Below are 23,437 nucleotides of genomic sequence, written 5' to 3' on the forward strand. Positions count from 1 at the left end.
CTTGGCATCACACCCTTTCTATTTGTCGATGTCATTTATGAAAATCAAATGGTGGTCCAAAGACTGATCCTTGGGGACCCACTTCTGACATTACACCAATCTGAAGAATACCCTTTAATCACAACCCCCTATATTCTACTGTGCAATCCATCTTATAATCTTTCTAGTAATTCCAACATATTTCAGCTTATACGTGTAACCTCTCATGAGGGACTGAGTCAAATTCTTTGCTAAAATCGAAATAAACTACGTCAAAATTATTTCCTAAATCCAGCTCATGAGTAATTGCCAAAATACCCAACTAAGTTAGTAAAGAAAAATTTACCCTTAACAAAGCCAAGTTTTGTTTCCTTCAGAATGCCATGTCTATATAAATGTCTCTGGATTGCACTCTTATTCATTGCCTCTAAGATTTTTCCTACCACTGAAGTCAGCCTAGCCGGTCTGTAGTTACCGACTTCAGGTACAGTGAAGGACACTTGAGGAGCCCAAAATACAACCAATTTGATTTAAACAGGTTAAAAGTATTCATCCAGTTCAGTATATATCAGTATTAATTACTCAAGTGAAATTTAGTCAGATACTCTTATTAACACTGCACAGAATTTTCTTAATTCTCATTTAAAATATTAATAATATTTTAGTTTCATTGATTTAGACATTCCTGAATATGCAGTTAATGTATTAATTTAGTCAATATGAGAAAGATACAAATTGTGCTGTGAAGAAATTTGACAATTTATGTGGTAACAAGATCAACAAATTTTTGTTGCCATAACAATCACATACCTCAATATATATATATATATATATATATATAAACTGTATATAAAAGCAAGCAATGTGTTTTTTATTATGTATAATTGTTTATAATGTTTGTAATACAGGAAAAAATGGGTGATTTCTTTTTTTGCATTATTACTTTCAGTAAACTTTGCAATTAAGTGCAAAGTGCTAAACTTCACTTTAGAAGTGATGTAAGTGGTGAATGAAAAATGACCAGCATCCAAGTACAGATGGGAAGAGAAAAAAAAAAAAAAAAAAAAAGTTCAATTACAGTTTAAAAATTTACCATTGTTGTGACATTAAATGTTAGGAAATTACCATTTATTTATGTACACACATTAAACACAGAAGCTTCATGAAAGGAAAAATATTACATGCAACTACTGTATATACTAAAATAAATAATACATAACAAAAATTTTCAGAACATTGGAACTATTCAATTCAAATGTTGAGGATTTTATAGCTATCTTTTAAGCTGGTTTGGCAAAGTGGTATTGAAATTGAGGGGAAAGCTCCTGAAGTAGATTCAAGGTTAATTGCTTCTATAAATAACAATTTAATTTACTCACACAAACAAACAAACAAAAAAAAAAAAAAAACACAGATTAAATTTCACACAAAGTTAAGAATTTCAAAACTGTAATCAAATATACATTTTTAAAGTTCTGACCACACACTGGGAGCTCTCTCTCTCTCTAAACTTTAGTAATGTTAACTGGTCACCTGTTCATAGAAGAATGCTATGAACAGCTTATGTTTACTGGCAGCAGCAGAGAGAGAGAGAGATCATTTTACTAAGCATGGATTACTTCACAATCCATGCAAAAAAAAAGCAAATAATATCGGAAAATATGGATACTCTCTCGAAGAGATATACAACTGTACATAATCAATAGCATAGCGCTTGTTTTAATGTTCAACTTTAATACAATAATCTGCATGATTGTCATGGTGGCAAAAAATGAGACTGCACTCTTTACGTGCGAGGAAAACTATTTCACGTACACTCATTGTGAATTCTTTTAAGATTAATTAATTTTTTTAAAAATCTTCAATGCAAATTTTTTTTTTTTTTTTTTCCTCTCTATGAAGCACATTTGTTATCATTCTCCCTCAAATTGAGCATTTTGATACAGACACTTGAAGATGCACAGCACCTGCATTGCAAAATCACACATTTTGTATCATTAATTAATAATCAGTCTTGCAGCCTCCCCCCCCCCCAACCATGGTGCAGACAAAAATGGATTACATATGCTGCCATAATACAAGTTATAGTTACACGAATTGTCCACATTCTGCAGTTCTTTAGGAAGTAAACAGAAATACTTATTTAAAGATGCCACATGTTTAATGATATTATATGCAATATACTATTGAATTTTTATTATAATGATGTTCGCCCATAGGGGTTCGGCAGCCTTTTCGAAATAAATAAGCTTTCACAAGTTGCAGGAACCCAATTCAGATTTCATATTGCAATGCAGACATATTTTGAATAATTTTAATTCTATATAATTGGTTAGGAAATGGGAGCGATTCAAAATACCTTGCATTTTGAACAATCCAATATTGAATTAACAAGAGTATATTGCACCCCATATTAATTTTTCTACTAATTGCAAACTGCAAAACAATAGAGTGGTGGGGGAGACACTACATAACGAAAAATTTAAAAAAAAACCCCAAAAATTAAGAACAAGAGCCAGCACACACCCTAATGGAATCCTGCACAGAAGTGCTTGCTAAAATAATGCAAGGCTGCCCCCCATTCTTTCCAGCAAACCTTTGAATAAATGCATAAATCCACCAAGAAATCAAAATATAGCAACTCCCCAACTTACGTTAAGGGATGGGTTCCATGGACTCTACATGTCAGAATTTCCCCCATGCTTGTGAGCACTCGCAACTGTGCTCACTGAATTGATTGAATCCAAAAAGAAATGTTCAACGAACATGTAAATAGAATTATTTATTGTATTTATTCAATTTATCTCATGCAGAAAAAGTTACAAAAGCATGCAATTTAAAAAAAAATTCAAAATTATAAAATTACAAAAAAAGAGAGGAGACAGGCGTCAGTAAGTTTTACTTCTCCAGCATCATTGCCAGAATCTGTCTTAAGCTGATAAGTAAGGTGCTGCAGAGGTTGAGGGCTGTAGAGATTTAGAAGGGATCGGCCACTCAACCTTACAAAAGAACATATTAATGGATGACTGGATGGTGGCTTTTTTCTTTTCATCGTAGATTTCTTTGTAGCAAGCAAGCATATCATTCATCCCTCTGTTAACTTTTAAAGAATCGTTCGCTGTCAGGCTCCATCTTCTCAAACCTAGCCATTGCTGATGCAATTTCACGAAATGCCATTGCCATCTCTCTGGTGATGAAGTGTCTCGACTCCTCATTTGGTTCATCTTAAGCTTCGTCAGCATTTTCTTCTTTCACTATTGCTGCCTGCAAGTCAATAAGTTCTTTGTTAGATAATTCCTTCTCTTCCTCTATTAATTCCTCCACGTCTTTGGCATCAACCTCCAACTGAAGTAGCTCTGAAACCTTTACAATTGTATCTGTAACCTCTTCATATGATTCGTCTTTTTCAAATCCTTCGAAGCCTTTTAAGTGCCGTGGCATATTTTCTTCCATGCACCATTTAAACAACTTTTAGTAATTTCCACCAGGCCTTAATGTTTAAGATGGTGTGGTAAATATTGTAAGATTTCCAAAAGTCTCTTAAAGAAAAATTTTTCTCGCCGTCTACTGCAGACAATGCCTGAGCAAATGTTATGCATAAATAGTGTGCTTTTAAATTCAAAATAACACCCTGATCCATAAGTTGGATTAGTGAAGTAGTGTTTGGCGATAGAAATATAACTTGCATTCGAATTGAAATCATCTAGATGCATAGGATGTCCAGGAGCATTATCTAATAGAAGGAAAATCTTGAAAGGAACATTGTTGTCTTTACAATATTTTTCAACCTTGGGAATGAAGCAGCATTTAAACCAATCCTCAAAGAGAGAGAGAGATATTGTTATCCATGCTCTCTGGTTCGATTGGAAATGTACAGATAGGGTGGCTTTTATTGATGCTCTTAAATGCAAGAGGATTTCCAGAATTGTACATAAGCAGTGGTTTCAACCTGTAATCTCCCGCTGCATTAGCCCCAAGCAAGAGCATGGCCCTATCTTTTGAAGCTTTGAAACCTGGCATTGTCTTTTCCTCTTTGGCAATGTATGTTCGATCCGGCATTTTTTTCCAATACAGAGTAGTTGTTTTGGTTTTTAGGAGCATTAGCAACTAAGGCCATATTGCTCCAGGAATATGCGGTGGTCATTCCCTTGACCTTTCCGCATCCTCCGTATTTGGTGGTGACGGGCTCGAACCTCGGTCTAATCAAGAAGCGTGTGCTACGCACTGCTGCTCCTTCCCACCTGGCTACGGAGACGCCATACAGAGTAGTCTCTTCAATGTTAAAAATTTGCTACGTTGAATAGCCGCCTTCATCAAGAATTTTTTCCAACACATCACAAAATTTCTCTGCAGCTGCAGACGACTTCACCGCATACTTTAACGTTGTGAAAACCAACACGATGCTGGAGCCTATTAAACTACCTGTTGCTTGCCATGAACTTGGGTTGGAGTTCACTGTACTTATCCTTAATATCTTCATAAATACTTGTTGCTTTTGCTTGAATGGTCATTAGACTCAGGGGCACTCGCTTCCAAATTTGATTTTCCATCCATCTTATTAACAGCTGTTCCATCTTCGATATAGCACCTGAACTGTATACAGTACTCTAGGTCACACCTAGAGCACTCGTACACAGTACTCTAGGTCACACCTAGAGTACTGTGTACGAGTCTGGAGGCCTCATTTTAGGAAGGATGTAGAGCTGCTAGAACAAGTACAAAGAAGGGCAACAAGATTGGCAAAGAGAACAAAGTAGTGCTCTTACCAAGAAAGGCTTAAGTTCTGCAAATTGCAGCACCTAGAGAGTAGGCACCTGTGAGGTTTTTTTTTTTGATTTGGTAGTTGTTGGCGCATCGGCTTCTGTGGCCATATTGCACCTCCCAAGGTTTTTGCAGTACTTTGATCCAAGCCCGAGGCGGGAATCGAACCCGCGACCTTTGGATTGCCGGGCAGGTACTTTACCCACTCGGCTAGCCCGGTCGGCGCCTGTGAGGTAATCTGATTGATGTGTATAAGGTCTTGAATGGAATGAGCAAGCTGAATGCTGATGGGATTCTTCCTCTTGATCAGATTAAGAACCTGAGGGGATATAGACTTAAATTGAGGAAAGACAGTTGTAGAATAGAAGTGTGGAAATTTGCCTTTAGCCAGCAGGTAGTTGATTGGTGGAGCAGACTTCCATCTTTTGTTGTGGAAGTTGATAACCTAAATAAATTTAAGGCTGAGCTGGACAGGCATTTGGAACGAATGAAGGGGTGAAATGGGAGGGATTTTTTTTTTTTTTTTTTTGGCTGATGCTACATAAGCTTGCTTTCTTTCATCGTATGCCTTTACTAATGCTAATGAACGCTGTTTTGCAATCACTGTTGATCTTAAGTGCTTTGATCCTTTGACATATTCTTTTATACGTGCACTGTTCTTTAAAATAGTATTCACTGTTGAAGCAGCGAGACCTAATTCCCTTGCAATAGATGACAAACTTTGTCCTGCTTCGTACTTCTCAATCATTTTCATCTTCATTTCTAAATCAATTTTGTTTCGTTTCCTGGCACTACCACCACTTGCACTTTCTGTTGGTTGCTTTCACTACATCATTGTAATACATAAATAGGAATGAAGAGAAGTTTCTGAAAATTTGTTTTTTTACATGATTGAAGATTTTGTTGAAGGGGAACACATTTTACCATAACGTAAAAACCCACACAACTGCAATTATTGGTATCATCACAAATGCAATAAGATCGATTTTACTGCCCATTTATAATTAGATGCACTAACAGAAAAGCCCAATAAACCAGAAAGTGCAAATTGTTTTTATTGTTTTATGGTTGTGACCTCCAGAAATGTGGGTGCCTTCCGCAGCCAGGTGGACAGGAGCAGCAGTGCGTAGCACACGCTTCTTGATTAGACCGGGGTTCAAGCCGGTCACCACCAAATAGATGTGGAAAGGTCAGGGAATGACCACCGCATATCCCCGGAGCAATATGGCCTTAGTTGCTAATGCTCCTAAAAACCAAATAACAAATCCAGAAACGTGCTTTAGAAAAATATCACAAAGGCATTCAAAATCGATTCTTTTAACAGGAACATATGATAACGATGAAAGGGTAGTGCAATTTCCATTATAAATATAACCTTTTAGAGAGATAAATAGCTTAGTAATATAGTGAAATTTTCAACTTCCAAGGACTTGGAACGAATTACAAAAAAAAAAAAAAAAAAAAAAAAAAACGTTCTATTCGGTTCACATTTATGGTATTTTCATACCTCCATTTATTCCTACAGATGCAAAATACGTTTCCATATTTATTTTTCAGTTTGCACCATCCAGCAAAAACTTACGTGAAGTTGAATTTGCGTAAGTCAAGTATTACTTAAGTCGGGGAGTTCCTGTAACAAGAGAATTTTAGGAAACCACAGCAACCACTTCCTCAGGCATTAAACACTGACAGTTCCCTAATGTTTATATTTCGGTCAGATGCATCATGACTGAAAGAAGATCACATTTATGGTATTTTCATACCTCCATTTATTCCTACAGATGCAAAATACGTTTCCATATTTATTTTTCAGTTTGCACCATCCAGCAAAAACTTACGTGAAGTTGAATTTGCGTAAGTCAAGTATTACTTAAGTCGGGGAGTTCCTGTAACAAGAGAATTTTAGGAAACCACAGCAACCACTTCCTCAGGCATTAAACACTGACAGTTCCCTAATGTTTATATTTCGGTCAGATGCATCATGACTGAAAGAAGACAAGGGGGAAAAAAAAATCTTAAACAAAGTTTCTCAAAAAAGATGAAAATGTAAATTTTCACAAATTCTAGCCAATTGACTGGCTAGTGGGTATCTGCTTTAATCAAGGGTGTGCCTGCATTATTTACAGAAATTGTGCTGTATGTATGAAAGATTCTACTGATGCATTATACAGTAAACCCCTGCTATTCACGGTGTCTGTATTCGTGGTTGCTGATTTAATATAAAATGAAACCTAAAAAAAATGTGAATTTTACAGCATCATGAACATTTTCTGCCATAAAAAACATGAGCATGGCTAAAATCATCTTGCCCAGTCAAAACAGCACTCAGTGGGTGGGGGGAGAGGAGTGACAAGTGCAGATGTTTCCCGCTAATCCTTGTTCACTATGTGTTATGCACTTGTCATGGAAGGTTTCGTCGTTTGCTTTTAATTTATATGCTTATAATTGAATAAATATATATGCTTACAAAAGCGAAAACAATCTACTGTTTCGCAGTGTGTAAGTGCAAACAGATTTTTTCGAGTGTGTGACTTTATTCTGGACACGTTCTTTTCTAACCCCTACAAAAATATGGCTACAAACAACAAGGGAATTGTGAAAAGATCAAAGAAGGTGATGACATTAGAGTGTAAAATTGAGTTATTAGACAATTTCTAATGGTGAAAGTGTCTCATCAGTAGCAAAACATTATAAAATAAATGAGTCAACAGTACGATCGATCAAGAAATCGGAATAAAAAATCCGTCTTAGTGTCCGTGAAAACGTGCTAATTGCTTCAAAAATTTGCTCTGTAACTCATGATGTTAAATTAGAAAAAAATGGAAAAAGCTTTAAATCTGTGGATAGAAGACTGAAGTCAAAATAAAATTCCATTAAGTTCGCTCATCATTCGTGAAAAGGCAAAAAAATCTTTATCAACACTTTGGCGAAACTGGTGATAGCACTGGTGGGATAAGTTTTTTAGCTAGCAAAGGCTGGTTTCAAAGATCTGTTTGAAATTTCTAATAAATATTGCATTTAATATTAAAGTGTTTCTTATTTTCATTTCAATGACTTATGCTTGTATTTCACTATGTACTGTCTATGTTTGTCTATGTACACAGTCATATTATGTAGGTACATATAATACATACATAGACAAAATTTTAGACTAGTTTTTATATATTTCATACTTTGGATCGGAACACTTTTATTACTATGGGAGCTTTATTACTAACTCAGTATTCACGGCATTTCTCAGGAACATAACCCTAGTGAATAGCAGGGGTTTACTGTACTAAGAAGTACTCTGTAAAGTTGACATATGGCCCAACCTGAATATGTAAATACAAAACTTTTCAATATTAATGACAATTTTTCTTTTATCGCAAATACAGTTCTCCAGTTTAATTTTAACCATTGTTAATGCATGAACACATGCAATTATGCTTACACTTTTTCAGAATTACAGAAAACAGTTCATTACTGGAGTGTTTGAAGTGTGCAAAAGCATCAATACAGCAAAACTTAACTTCATTTTAAGTTTTCATTTTTGCAGGTGAATAACCAACATTACTTGTAACTGTGGATGTGAGAGATTAAAGGGAGTACATGTAAAAACATATCTGAAAAAATTCTCTCAAAGCTGCTTTCCATGAGAAAATACAGACAATACATTAAGACGATCTTACTGTGATGAAGAAGATGTAGACTTACATTGTGTAACATATGTATGCACGATAACAAATCAACTGAATTTACTTTGTTATCTTATAGCTTAATTGGAACAAAAATTATTATAATGGATTAAAATTAGAAGTGAATATACCAGAGCTTTTCTCAATTTGTTTTCTTCAAAATTTCACTTTTTATCTGTAATTTGGATAGAACAAGAATACATTATGAATATTTTTTCAGATGATTTCATTTGCTCCGGTTATAGTAGACCTTCACTGAATATCAATCACACTTGGATTTTAAAAATGAATAAATTCATTTTGAGTATGAGTAAGTGTGCAAGGCTAACAAAATAGGCTAATATTTTTTTCCTTTATAAAAAATGTTTTGTGACTAATCTATTTTAGTTTAATTATCCTGAAACTAGTAATTGCTTTATTCTTCTTCTTGTATTTCTCTGTTGTATCAACGGTTATCCTCGATCTAACTTTTTTTTTCTTCTTCATAATTTAATTTTGTTCTTCTACTCTTCTCTGTCCTCCCAGTCTCCATTCTTCAATTTCCTCTTTTCCATAGCCACCCTCACTCCCTCCATGTGCTTCTAGGTCTTCCTCTCCTTTTCCTTCTAGGGTGTATGCATTCTATTGCTTTTTTCTCTCCCTCTCTCTTTCCCCATTCTTCCCCAATCTCTCTTCCCCCATTCTCAATAACATGTCCATTCCATTCTATTCTTCCATTCATTCCCGATGATGTTTATTTGCACATCCATTTTTTTTTTTTTTTTTTTTTTTTTTATGTGAACCCCAAACACGAGAGGTATTAGAACCTATAGAACCTAGTACCGTGCTTGGGTTTGAGATTGAGAAGACGAAAGAAGATATTTGTTGACATTGGACTTGAACTTCTGTAGATTGTAATTTTCAGGAAATATGTATGAAGGAAGGTTGTTCCAGAAAACGGCAGTTGAATGAATAAATGAGGAAGATGAAAAGTTGGTTCTGTGGGTTTGAAGTTGGACAGTAAATGGATGTTGGCTGGTGGCGGCACGTGTTCGGACTGTTTTGAAAGAGAGAGCGGGAATTATAGAAGCCAATTCAGAAGAACAGTGCCTATGGAAGTATCTGTAGAAGAGGCATGCAGCAGAAACAGTGCGTCTATGAGACAGCGAGTGGAGAGACTCTGTTAGAGATGAATCATTAATTAACCTAACTGCCCACCATCAAGAAGCCTGAGAGAGGTTTTGGGAGCACCACCCCAGATGTGGGAACAATATTCCATGGCAGGGTGGATTTGCGATTTATACAGAGTGAGCAGCTGTTTGGAAGAAAAGTAACGCCGAGAGCGAAAGAGAAAACCAAGTTTTTTAGATGCAGAGGAAGCAATATTTGTAATGTGCTTGTGCCAAGAGAGATTAGAAGTCAGGGTAATCCCTAAAAGAGATATATCCTTTTGCCTAGAAATTGGAGTGTCACTAAAGATAAGCATAGGAGCAGAAGAATCCTTTTTGCGAGATATAAGACAAGACTGAGTTTTAGAAGGGTTGAAATCAACTAAGTTGTCTTTGCCCCACTGGAGAATTACCTGAAGATCGGCATTTAAGGAATTGGTAGCAGATTTTTGAGAAGTTGAGGCCGATTGAGCAGGACGAGGTTTCTCAAAATGGAAAGTTGAATGCAATGTGCTATCATCGGCAAAACTATGGATAGGATTTCCAGTCAATGGAAGAAGGTCATTAATATACAAGAGGAAAAGAGTGAGGAAAAGAATTGAACCTTGGGGGACACTAGTATTAGTGGAGAAGTTAGAAGATAGAGAGCTATCTACCATCACCCTCAGTGAGCGATCTGAAGAAAAAAAACTGTATAACAAATTACAAAAACCAGGTGGCAAACCATAAGATGGAAGCTTGTTTAGAAGACCTTTATGCCAAACACGATCAAAAGCCTTTGAGATGTCAAGAGCAACTACTTGTGTTTCACCGAACCTTTCCATTGAATTAGTCCATAAATGGGTAATATAAGCCAGAATATCACCAGTGGATCGACACTGACGGAATCCATACTGGTGATCGTTGATCAGACGGAAGGTTTCTAGGTAGTTTAAGAGTTGGCGGTTAATTGATTTCTCCATTACTTTAGAAAGAGTAGAAGTAATTGCAATAGGACGATAATTGGATGGGAGGGATTTGTCACCCTTTTTAGGAACTGGCTGGATATGAGCAAATTTCCAAGCAGAAGGAAAAACACCTTTTTCAGGAGCACAGGTTTTGAGAACAAGTGGAGAAATACCATCAGGACCTGGAGCTTTCTCAGCATCGAGATTCATCAAAATCCTTCTGATATCCTTTTGACGAAAGACCACAGGAGGCATTGAATGGAGTGTGTTGGGAATGGTGGGAGGTGTTTTACCAAGATCATTAATACATGAGCTGGAAGAAAAATGGGATGCTAGCAGGTCAGCTTTATCCTTGGCTGAAGTGACAACAGAACCATCTGGTTTGGACAGATGTGGGAGCAGAGATGGGCAAAAGTTGCGGCCAATAGCTTTGGCAAGAGACCAGAATGCCCGGCAACCATTACGGCAAGAAGCAAGTTTTCTACTCTTAGCCTGTTCAAACTCTAGTTTGGACTGATTAATAACTGCTTTACAATTGTTGCGAGCTTTGGCGTAGGCAGAAAATGAAACTGAAGAATTAGAAACAAGCCAATTACGATATGCAACATTCTTCTCTTGGACAGCCTTAGCACATTTATTGGAAAACCAAGGTTTAGATAAAGGACGAGATTTTAAAGTGGAGTGTGGGATAAAGGATTCCATTCCTGCAAGAATAATTTCACTGACACGATCTGAGAAAACGTTGACATCAGAACTTTTGAAACAGTAATCCGACCAAGGAAAAGAAGAAAAGAAGTCTCGCAGGTCATCCCATTTTGCATTCTTGTAATGCCAAACAACACGAGGTTGGGAATAGCCTTGAGATAAAGGTTCCATTGGAGAAGAGACAATCACCAAGTTGTGATCTGAAGTGCCTAAAGGAGCTCTCACTTCGACCGTGTACTTAGAAGGGTTGTTTGTGAGAAAAAGATCAAGCGTATTGGCTGTATGATTAGGATTGTCCGTTATTCTTGTAGGTAAATGAACAATCTGTGCAAGGTCATTAGTGATTGCAAAAGCCTCAGCATCTCAACCAGCTGGGTCGGTGTGACTAGAAAACGGAAGCTAGCTGGAGTTGTGAACATTAAAATCACCAAGAAAAATTACCTCACTGTTAGGAAAGTTGGACTGGAGAAAGTCAAGTTGCAAAGAGAGGAAGTCAGAGCTTCAAGTGATTAGTGGAGTAGGGAGAACGGTAGAGACAACAGATGAATTTGACACAATGAGGTAGAGAGATTTTAAGCCAGAGAAGATCAAAGAGAGGAGATTCCAAATTGCCAAGTCTCTGACAGGAAATATCAGAACGGACATGTGCACAAGTACCACCTTTGAGGCGAACGGAATCATACAGCGAATAATTTGGGCATCTGAGATGAGCAGTAGTTGAATCAACTGATAACTGAGATTCTGTCAGAAAAAGTACATGAGGTTTGGCAGACTGCAAGTGGAAATGGACATCGTTGAGATTAGAATTGAGACCACGTATATTTGTGAAATGAATTAGGAAGTCCTTGGGAGGTTTAGATCTTTTCGCAGATAAGCTTGCTCTATTAGTTTGACAATTCATGGTGTATTCAATAGTAAGAAAAAGTGGGTGGGACATGCTGTATGAAGTAATGAAATTTTTGGATATGGCATACATGTGGTAAGAATATACCCAGATCCTTGACATAACGTGGCCTCGACAATGCTCCCCGCATACCCACACTACTCGGACTCCCTCCAGTCACTAACTGGCAGAGTAGAGGTAGCAAGATTATACACTAGCTGATCCGGAAGCCTCCTAGAGAGTTACCAATAGGTCCGGTCCGGTGTACTAACTAGCGGCCGGCCTGCGAAAACCGTTTTAGAGCTGTACCCTTGAAATGTAAGGAATATTGGATCTCGCCACGACGTTTATCATAACCTCAAAAGTCATCAATCATACTGCATGATGGAAGAGATAGGGAAGGGTTGACCGGAACTTAGCTCTAGAGACTAAACATGGGTTCCGCCACTTCAAGCCTCCAATAAGCAAAGTGGTGGTATTTCACCGGTTGATGAGAGTCATCTTCCACCTAGTACTGCCTGGTAACATAGAGGGGCGGCATTCCTCCATGTGGTGTGGGCGCCACACCTCGACCCCTGCTTATGTTGGTTCACACCTGGGTGGTCACCCACCATGTACTTGTGCATGGGGGTTATACCCAGGATTACTAACAGTCCCACCATCGTGAAGGTGCAAGCAGAGGATTTGGCTGTCATAGACCGTCCGGACTTCGCCGAAATTGGGTCCACTTGACTTGAGTGTCACCCGAATATCAGTTCCATCAGCGTTTTAGACTCCCAGGTAGCAAGTACAGCTTGTCTGGCATATCTGAGAGAATGTCTGTGACAACCTCAAGGACCATTGCTTTTCTTATGTCCTCATTCCTAACTCTTTCTAGTTTAGATCTTTGGGTAGATCTTCTCCAAAAATCCATCTTGACAGCTGGCAATTTCTTCCTTTGACTTTCCTTTATAGTCCAAATCTCAGATCCATATAGTAAGATACTCTGAAAAATTGCATTATATAGTAATCGTTTGATTTTTGGGAGAATGTTATTACTCCATAATATTGGATTCAAGATTCCTTTCTTCCCTCATTAATTCTCCTTGTAATCTCATCTTCAGATGAACCATCCATCTGCACAATAGCACAATTGCTTTATTAAAAAGATTAATATTCTTTACAGATAGTAGAAAATAATGAAAAATGAATTTTAGTTAGTAATAATGAAAAAATATACTAATAAGATCCTGGATGATGATTCAATTCAGAAAGCAATTACTTACCATATTTAACTCTTCTAACTTTGCTCTGGTAAGAGATTCACTGAAGTCTTCACCATCGTATAAAGACTCAATTTCTATTCTAGCTTGATGAGCATTTGACAATGTTCTTTTAGCTTTCTCTACTTCTCGTCTGAGTTTCTGTGTAGCCCTATTATCCTTTCGTAAATTTTTACCCGTTTTTTTCTTATATAATTTAATGAAGTGCTCCATCACCCTCTGATCAAAATCTTCACCACCTTTGCAGAAACAAAACAAAAAAAAAAAAAAGTCTGGATTAAATGTATCCAAGTGAGCTGAAGCTTTAATGAAAAAAAAAATAGCCCTTCTGCATCTAGACTGATTACATTAATATTCTACATGTAGCAAATGATGCTTTAATGCAAACAACATGAGATAATGAAACATAAATCAAACTAAATCATGTTAATTTTTTTAATTTTACAAATTTATAACATGAATATGATTTTATATCATAATGATATAACACAAGACATAACATACTGTTACTGCACAGTAGGTAACTACCTGTTACATAACTTGGGAATAGGATAACGTTATTATGACAAGACAGAAAGGGCTACACAAGAGTTATCAACACACATCTTAGTTTACCATGGCATTTTTAGTTTAAACTAAAATCATACCTCACAATAGAGCAGCAATGCAAAGGGCTTATACTAAAATAAGTTTATACTCCAGAATGATCACAAAGTCAGGAGTTCAGAAAATACAGAGAATACAAAAACATCACCATACTTAGTAGTCATGCAGGTTTTAAGGCTTTAAATGAATCAAGTTAAACTAAATGCTAATGGCATCCTGAGGCTAGAACCATGATCATTAGCAGCGGGAATAGTAGTAGTAGTATTGGCATGTGATGCAAGAAAGCAAGTGTATGAGCTTATGCAGCTTCAGCCAAAAAAAAAAAAAAAAAAAAAAAATCACACCATTCCCTCTAAATGCCTGTCCAGTTCCTCCTTAAATTTATTCAACCTATCAACTTCCACAACGACAGATGGAAGTTTGTTCCAGCAATTAACCACCCGCTGGCTAAAGGCAAATTTCTGCATATCTATTCTACATCTGTCCTTTCTTAATTTGAATTTATGCCCCCTTAGGTTCGTAATCTGAACAAGTGGAAGGATCCCATCAGAATTCAGCGTGCTCAACCCATTCAAGGCCTTATATACCTCAATCAGATCACCACACAGGTGCCTAGTCTCCAGCCACTGCAATTTGCAGAACTTAAGGCTCTCTTGGTAAGAGGATCCCTTCATTCCCCTCACCAATTTTGTTGCCCTTCTCTGTACACGCTCAAGTAAATCTACATCCTTCCTAAAATGAGGCCTCCAGACCTGTACACAGTACTCAAGGCGTGGCCTGACCATTGCCTTATACAGAGGGACAATCACCTCTTTCTCCCTGCTAGCAAAATTCCTATATATCATTGACAAAACCCCATGACCTGCCCTGGCAGCCTGTCTGCACTGCTCAGAAAACTTCATATCTGACTGCACAATTACTCCCAGGTCTTTTTCATTTTCTACCACCTTAAGCGTAGTACCACACAGTTGGTACGTTTCTCTGGGGTTACTTCTACCTATATGCAGTACTTTGCATTTGTCAAGGTTAAACTTCAGTTGCCACTTCTTAGCCCATCTGCCTAAATTATCTAGATCCTGTTGCAGTAGCACACTGCCATTACTGTCATTAACAACCCTGCCAACCTTTGTATCATCTGCAAACTTCGACATTAAGCCTGATATGCCTTCATCAATATCATTGATAAATATACAAAACAACAGTGGACCTAACACCGAACCCTGTGGGACACCACTAATAACATTAATCCACGAAGAGCAGCACCCATTGATTACCACCCTCTGTCTTCTCCCACTTAACCATCCTTTTATCCATTGTAGCAACTTACCCTTAATACCATTCTGCTCCAATTTGTACAATAGTCTTCCATGCGCAACAGTGTCAAAAGCTTTCCTGAAATCCAAATATATGATATCAAAATATAGTATATTGATATACTACAGTTTTATAGTATATACTACTTGCAACGTGTTTGCAGAACTCTTTGTAGCGGCACATAACACAGCCAAAGAGGATACCTTTGTGTGTTTTCAATGCAAACAGTGCCACAAGATTAAGTAGAAACTCTGCATTCTGATGTGCAAATACGAGAACTTGAAGAAAATGGTTGATGCCCTTGAGGGAATTAAAATGAGAGGAAACAACAAGCACTTAACTACCAAACTAAGTACTAGAAACTATACCGATGCATCAGACAACATAGCGGAATTGCCAAGTGAAATGCTTTGGTTCCACAGGAAATAGCTATTGTTGGTGACTACTGCCAGGAAAATGAGAAATATATTGTGCTTTCATTATATGTAAGGTGAAAAAGTACTGGTCCACAGGAAGCAATAACATGCAGCAGCCTGGAAAGCAAGGGGCAGGGTACTTGTTGCAGGGACTATGATAGGGCAAAAACAGCTGTCATTGAAGAAGTGGTAGGAAAATACCACGAAATGTTTGACCCCATTATGTACATATTTCCAATTTTGTAATAAACATAATAATACCAACGTAGGTTAAGTGATATATATCTTTAAACAACAGTTAGCCTATTCATCATGATGCTAAAAAACCTTGGAACTGATTAAGGTTTTAAGGCTTTAAATGAATTAAGTTAAACTAAATGCTAATGGCATCTTGAGTATTTTTCTGGATGATGCACATAACAAAATAAAGTGAACTGGGGAAAAAAAGAGATAGTTGTTGCAGAATAGATGTATGAAAATTTGCTTTCAGCCAGAGAGTAATTGAATGTTGGAACAAACTTTCATTTGGTGATGTAAAAGTGGGTATGCTGAATTAATTTAAAGGGTTATACACAATTTTTTTTAAGCTGATGATGCTTAAGCTTCTTTCCTTGCATCATCTGCTAGTATTAATATTATTATGTATCACATTAGAAAGGATCAATTTTATCTATCTGTACTTGATGAATATCACTATTTAAAAATAAGAATTTGTTTTTTCATGCTTGAAAATTTCAGTGCTCTTTAAACTTAATTTACTACTTACCTAAATGTGTATCTCCATTTGTAGCAACTACTTCAAATACTCCATTGTCAATGGTTAAAAGAGAGACATCAAAAGTTCCACCTCCAAGGTCAAAAACAAGAATATTTTTTTCACCCTCTTTTTTATCTAAACCATATGCAATAGCTGCAGCTGTAGGTTCATTTATAATTCTCATCACATTAAGACCAGCTATGGTGCCTGCATCTTTAGTAGCTTGCCGCTGTGCATCATTAAAATAAGCAGGTACAGTAACTACAGCATTGTGAATCTTTTTACCAAGATATGCTTCTGCTGTTTCTTTCATTTTGGTCAAGACCATAGCTGAAATTTCCTCAGGTGCAAAAAGTTTAGTTCCTTTACCAACTGCTACTTGAATATGAGGCTTGCTGTTTTTCTCCACAACCTACAGAAAAAGCCAACTTTTTAAATTTGAAAGTTTATTAAAAATTGTTAAATTATCATATTTACCTATAGAATTTTCCCAAGCATATTAAGAAAAAAACCGTTAAGTGTTTGCCCAGAGATGAGCAGGACACAATCATTCCATATAAAGAATGTGCTTATTGTTTATTTGCTTTTGATGGAGATGATGTTATTTATGTGCTTATTTCAAAATACAGCTATCAGAATTATGAACAAAGTGAAAATTAACTTTGTGGTGTAAATCGGATGATGTTACATTCTCAAGTTAGAGTAACAGGAGTGCTGTGTGCTTTAAACTGAAATGTCCTGAATTAAAAAATAATGAGTTTCTTTTAATAAACATATCTAGAGTTTCCATGTTACATCAAATACACAGAACCTCATTATATTATTTTTATTAGCTGATATCAGCTCTGATCCCTATAATCTCTACAGAATGACAATCACCAACATTAAGGCAAAACATTAACCATACTTCCAGATTGATTCAATATGGGTAACATACTTGCCTAAGAAATAAAGTTCACAAGTTTGAATGCTGCCTCCAGTATGTTATGAATGTCCAATTTTTTTTTTTTTTTAATATGAGGTATAAATAGTTCAACATGATTTCAGCAACAGAATCACCCTAAAAAAACTGAATATATACTGCTGTACTATTAAGTACTGTACTATGAACCAGTAAAAAATGTCTTGTAAAATGAATTATTTTATGTACTGCAAATACGTAATAACAATGATATACAATCTAATGAAATATAAAAAGCAGAAAAAACTGGTGTTTGGAAATTATTATTGGAATCACCATCTTCATGTTCAGCCATTGTTAATCCACAGTAGGATTATGGCCACCTCAACACGTTTACAGTAACTGCAGTCTTGTTTCTGTTGCCATTGTACACCCAGAAAAATGTCACAATTTTGTTGATCCACCTCATCATTGGTCTTTTTCTTGGCATTTAGAGTCAAGCAGTATCCAATCAAAAATTTGTTTGGAGCATCTAACATTAGCGCTTCTTGATGTGTGACCTGCCCATTTCCATTTTAAGTGCTTTGTTCTTTCAATATGTAACAGACTTTGGTTTGTTGGTGAATCCAAGCACATGTAAAGTAAAGGAAGTAAGCAAACCCTTAGTCATAATTATGAGAGCTTCCTTGGACTCAGGGGAGGTCCCCATGGACTGGAGGTGTGCAAATGTATCACCAACTCACAAAGGTAATTATAGACCTGTTAGTTTAATTTGTGTTCTGGGGAAAATAATGGAATCACTGGTTAGAGAAGCATTGCAGGATCATCTAGACAAGACTGCAGTAATAGTTAAGGCACAGCATGGGTTTGTTATAGGAAGGTCTTGTCTGACCAATTTGATTGGATACCACGATTTGGTCACAAAGGAACTGAATGCCAAAAATAATTTTGATATCATATACTTGGATTTCAGGAAAGCTTTTGATACTGTTGCACATGGAAGACTGCTGTACAAATTAGAGAGGTATGGCATTAAGGGTAAGTTGCTACAATGAATAAAGGGATGATTGAGTGAGATTCGATAGAGAGTGGTAATCAGTGGATACTGCTCTTTGTGAACAAATGTTATTAGTGGAGTTCCCCAGGGTTTGGTGTTGGGCCCATTGTTGTTTTGTATATTTATCAATGATATTGATGAAGGTATATCAGGTTTAATGTCCAAGTTTGCAGATGATACAAAGGTTGGCAGGGTTGTTAACAACAGTAAAGACAGTATGCTACTCCAACTGTATCTAGATAAGTTGGGCAAATGGGCTGAAAAGTGGCAACTGAAGTTTACCATTGACAAATGCAAAGTACTGCATATGGGTAGCAATAAATGAAGAGAAACATACCAACTGTGTGGTACTACACTCAGGGAAATGGAAAGTAAAAAAAGGGTAATTGTGCAGTCAAATATGAAGTTTGCTGAGCAGTGCAGAGGGGCTGCCAGGGCAGGTCATGGAGTCTTATCGATGATATATAGGAATTTTGCTAGTGGGAACAGGGAGGTGATTATCCCATTATACAAGGCAATGGTCAGGCCACACCTAGGGTACTGTGTACAGGTCTGGTTTGTTTGTTGTTTTCTTATTTAGGAGCATTAGCAACTAAGGCCATATTGCTCCGGGATATGCGGTGGTCATTCCCTGACCTTTCCGCATCCTCCATATTTGGTGGTGACGGGCTCGAACCCCGGTCTAATCAAGAAGCGTGTGCTACGCACTGCTGCTCCTTCCCACCTGGCTACGGAGGCCTCATTTTAGGAAGGATGTAGAGTTGCTAGAATGAGTACAAAGGACAAGATTGGTGAGGGGAACAAAGGGGTGCTCTTACCAAGAAAGGCTTAAGTTCTGCAAATTGCAGCACCTGGAGAGTAGGCACCTGCGAGGTGATCTGATTGAGGTGTATAAGGCCTTGAATGGGTTGAGCAAGCTGAATGTTGATAGGATATTCTTCCTCTTGCTCAGATTAAGAACCTGAGGGGGCACAGATTCAAACTGAGGAAAGATAGTTTTAGAATAGATGTGTGGAAATTTGCCTTTAGCCAACGGGTAGTTGATTGGTGGAACAGACCTCCATCTTTTGTTGTGGAAGTTGATAGCCTAAATAAATTTAAGGCTGAGCTGGACAGGCATTTGGAACGAATGGAGGAGTGAAATGGGAGGTTTTTTGCCTGATGCTGCATAGGCTTGCTTTCTTGCATCGTATGCCTCTACTAATGATATGTCTTTTTGGTCTCTTTTCATTTGAGACAGTGGCAAGTTTGTCTTGAAGACTATATTAAGCTTTCCAAACACTTGCCATCCCAGTTTTATACACCAATCAATTTCCATCCTGTTTCCATTTGTTTAAATTTCTTGTCCAAGGTAAACATACTTTACATTTCTAGTTCTTGTCTATTGGCCATGATTTTCCTTGGTCTGGTAAATTTGTTGAATATAACCTGTGTTTTCTTGATATTCAACTTCAAACTGAACTTCTTGCTTCTTCAATGTTTTGCTGCCATTCTTCTGGATCACTGGCAAAGAAAATTATCATCTGCAAATTGTGATTCAGGTAATTTCTATTTATCTTGAGTCCTTTATCTTTATTGGAATATAATTCATTAATGTTTGGATCTCTCTCTCTCTCTCTCTCTCAAATATATTTTTCCCTCTCTCTTTGTACAATCAAGGGTATTGTGTGCAGCTGCTGAAAATTCATGCTCTTTAAAATGGACAAGTTTTTGGAAAATTTATTTATTTTTACTTAATTACCATATAAAATTGTGTTTAATACAGTTTTAATTTGGATTTTTGAATTTTGGTAAGGATTACATCATTTAAAAAACTTAATTGTCATGGAACCTTTGTTACCAATAATTTTGGTGTAAACGTCATATTTAGTAAACAGTAAACTGTACTCTGGTACATCGTAGTAGTTAATTTCACTGTTTTAAATTGTAGTAAATAAATAGTTCAAAGGTACTAATCACATAAGTTATCTTACCTTGTCTTTAGTTAAGCATTTAGAAATGTAATAGCATAGTAAGGGAGGATTAAAATATTCATATCCACCCAGAAGTAGTGATAGAAGATTGAAACAAACACCAAGTATTACACTATTTCCAACAGTCACTAGACAAAATGACCCATTTTTGTCGCCTCTCAATACACTTTCCACAGATCAGTTTTGTAAAAGCTCTGCCTGTCCTTCTAATCTCAACTCAGTAAGAGGAACCACCTCATCATCAGCAGCAAAGTGTTTTCCATGAAGAAAGGACCTCAGGGCAGGAAAGAGGAAGAAATCTGGGGGTGCAAGGTTGGGGGAATAAGCAGGATGTGACAATATTTCAAACCCACATTAATGAGCATACCTCACTGCAGTATGCGAAGAATGCACAGGGCATTATTGTGGAGCAGGCAGACACTTTTCTGGATTTATTGGATGACAGTTTTCTGCACATTAGGCAATGACCGAATCATTACTTGTGATCTGATTATAAAGAGTGGCTCCTTGTGCATTAAGAATATCCAGATAAAGAAACTACTAGTTGACAGTGATCAGAATATATTGATGTGTTATCTACTTAAAGATATAACTGCTGTCTGGGGGATAAAGGGATGGGAATTTGTTTTTGTAAAAGGGAATATAGAAGTGGTTGTATATAATTTTTAAATTTCTTGCAATGAAACCAAATGAGGATGTTACCAACTGCAAATTCTAAATGGGAAGCATAAAGGAAGAAATCATAAAAGCTACTAAGCTTTTTACATCGACTTAAGAGATTATTCAAATTTTAAGTCAATGATTCAAAGTATCCTATGAGGCAAATAAATAAAAAGATACCTGAATTTGCAATCACACATCACTAGTTGTTTCTCCCCTCCTCCCAATCTGAGAAAGTTGTATGGGGCAAGGGGGGGGGGATCATTATTCATTCAGAAATGTGGAAAACATGGTGTGATACTGAAATTGTTTGGTGCATTTTTTTAAACTTCTATATTTTCCTTCACACGAATGGTCCCCATAACTGTACGGAGGGTTGATTCAGCCTTTTGATAGCGATTTTGACATTAATCCTGCTTGTGATGTATGGCAGCAATGTAAATTTTTTTTCCCACAGGTGCAGTCCCAAACCTTATGAACATGTGTATCAGTTGTAGAAGTTGTTTTAATGTCGACATGCCTCGGAAATTGGACCCATGGTTGGAAGGTTATATAACCGCACTTTCCGAAGAAGGGTTCAGTTACGCGAAAATTATTGATAGGTGCAAGTAGAAAAATTTTAGTGTATCGAAATTCAGTATCCATAAGGTTTTGAATGGCAAAGGAAAATTCCGTGAAGCTGCTGCAAGTGGGCAGAAAACACCAAAGAAATTGCAACCTGCTCCAAGTCGAACGAGGGAGGTAGTATGAAAAGTGCAGTCGCTCCTTGTCAGTGAAAATCCAAAAACCCAAAGAGCTATAGTGTCACATGTGAGAACCTCCCAGTCAACTGTTTGTCACATAATCAACGAAAATTTGCAACTGGAGAAAAAGCACAAGGCCCTCATACACCACCTAGGAGCAAGGCACATTGCAGAGCGGCGGATCAATGCTCGAAAACTCTACAAAAAATATCTGGCAGCTGAAAGGTGGAAATTCGTAGCAACATTGGAAGAAGCGTGGGTGTGCCTCTCCTATTGCAACAAAATTCAGGCAATTTATTACCATCCACAGGGTGAGAAGGTCTTTCCAACATGGGTGCATCAGTGCAAGGGAAGTTTTGGCCGAGGTTTTATGGTTGTAGCTGGTTTTTGTTATTACGGCAAATTTGAGTTGTGTAGAGTCGCTAAAAACATGAAAGTCAACTCAGTGTATTACCAGACTGAAGTTCTACAGCCGTTGTTTGAATGTGAAATACCCACATTGTACAGTTCTGATGCTGAGAAGTTCTTCTGGGTGCACCAGGATAAGGAGTCCAGCCACAGTCACGTTCCACCCGTGCTTTTTTGCGGGGAATGGAAGCGGTGACAGGTATTCGTTCGATCCCATTTGAAGATATACCTGTTAAATCACCTGACGCCGCACCCATGGATTTTTGCACTTTCGGACTTTTGAAAAGAGCTCTCAGAAACTGCTGCCCCAGAACCGTTGAAGGTTTGTGGAAAGTCTGCCAGCAGGAATGGAACAAGATCGACTTGACAGTTTTGCAGCAGGCTTTACTTCAATAGAAGTTGCGATACAGTGCGATAGCCCATGAGCAGGGAAAACAAATAAAATACAATTGGTGGTGGCGGCACGGAATTTCGTAGTTTTAAATGACTGTCAAAATCACTATCAAAAGGCTGAATCAACCATCCGTATTTACAATATGGGTTATAGACATTCATTAATTTTAGAGAATAATAATGATTAACTGCATTTGATAACATAAAATTTCTAGCACCAATAATTTATAATGCAGTAAAATGAATGCTAAAAATAGTTTACATATGCTTTTATATTTAATTAAAATAAATTAAATGGGCATGCAGTACGTAATTAAAATCACACATGGAAATATAAAATGGTACAGAATAATTTTTCCTTTAATATAAGCTGAATAGCATACCTTGAAAGGGAAATATTTAATATCCTGCTGCACAGAGGAATCACTCCATTCACGCCCTATAAGTCGTTTTGCATCAAAGACTGTATTTTCAGGATTTGTAGTCAGCTGATTTTTGGCTGCATCACCAATCAAACGTTCACCTTCCAGAGTAAATGCTACATACGATGGTGTAATGCGATTACCTTGGTCATTGGCAATTATTTCCACTCTGCCATTCTTGAATACTCCAACACTAATATATCAATATTGTAATTACAATCTTCCTCCAAATATATTCATAACAAATTATTAATTAAAATGGCAAAAACAGAGAAAATAATACGAAAGATTTAAGTGTAACACTAACTTTTATCTATGCTTTCCCATAAAGAGTTATAAAGTTAAATTTATTGATTTATGAAAAGCAGAATTTAAAAGAAATTTATCAGTGACAAATTTATAAATGGAAACAAGGGTTAATTCTA

At 36.9% G+C, this 23,437-nt stretch overlaps 1 protein-coding gene across 2 annotated transcripts in view; it reads right to left on the reverse strand.

Annotated features, from left to right (window-relative positions):
• Window positions 1–23,437, reverse strand: part of LOC150087712 (endoplasmic reticulum chaperone BiP-like) — a 69,274-nt gene that overhangs the window by 14,953 nt on the left and 30,884 nt on the right. For both annotated transcript variants that reach the window (XM_090369913.1, XM_090369914.1), the window contains exons 3-5: window positions 22,974–23,205; window positions 16,465–16,867; window positions 13,366–13,601 (exon numbers count right to left, since the gene is read on the reverse strand). In XM_090369913.1, the coding sequence (XP_090226039.1) occupies window positions 13,366–13,601; window positions 16,465–16,867; window positions 22,974–23,205 (871 nt within the window). The remainder of the gene's footprint in view (window positions 1–13,365; window positions 13,602–16,464; window positions 16,868–22,973; window positions 23,206–23,437) is intronic.

This window comes from Mastigoproctus giganteus, chromosome 3, assembly GCF_048544385.1.
Source record: "Mastigoproctus giganteus isolate SK-2022 chromosome 3, ASM4854438v1, whole genome shotgun sequence".
In the NCBI taxonomy this organism is placed as follows: Eukaryota; Metazoa; Arthropoda; class Arachnida; order Uropygi; family Thelyphonidae; genus Mastigoproctus; species Mastigoproctus giganteus.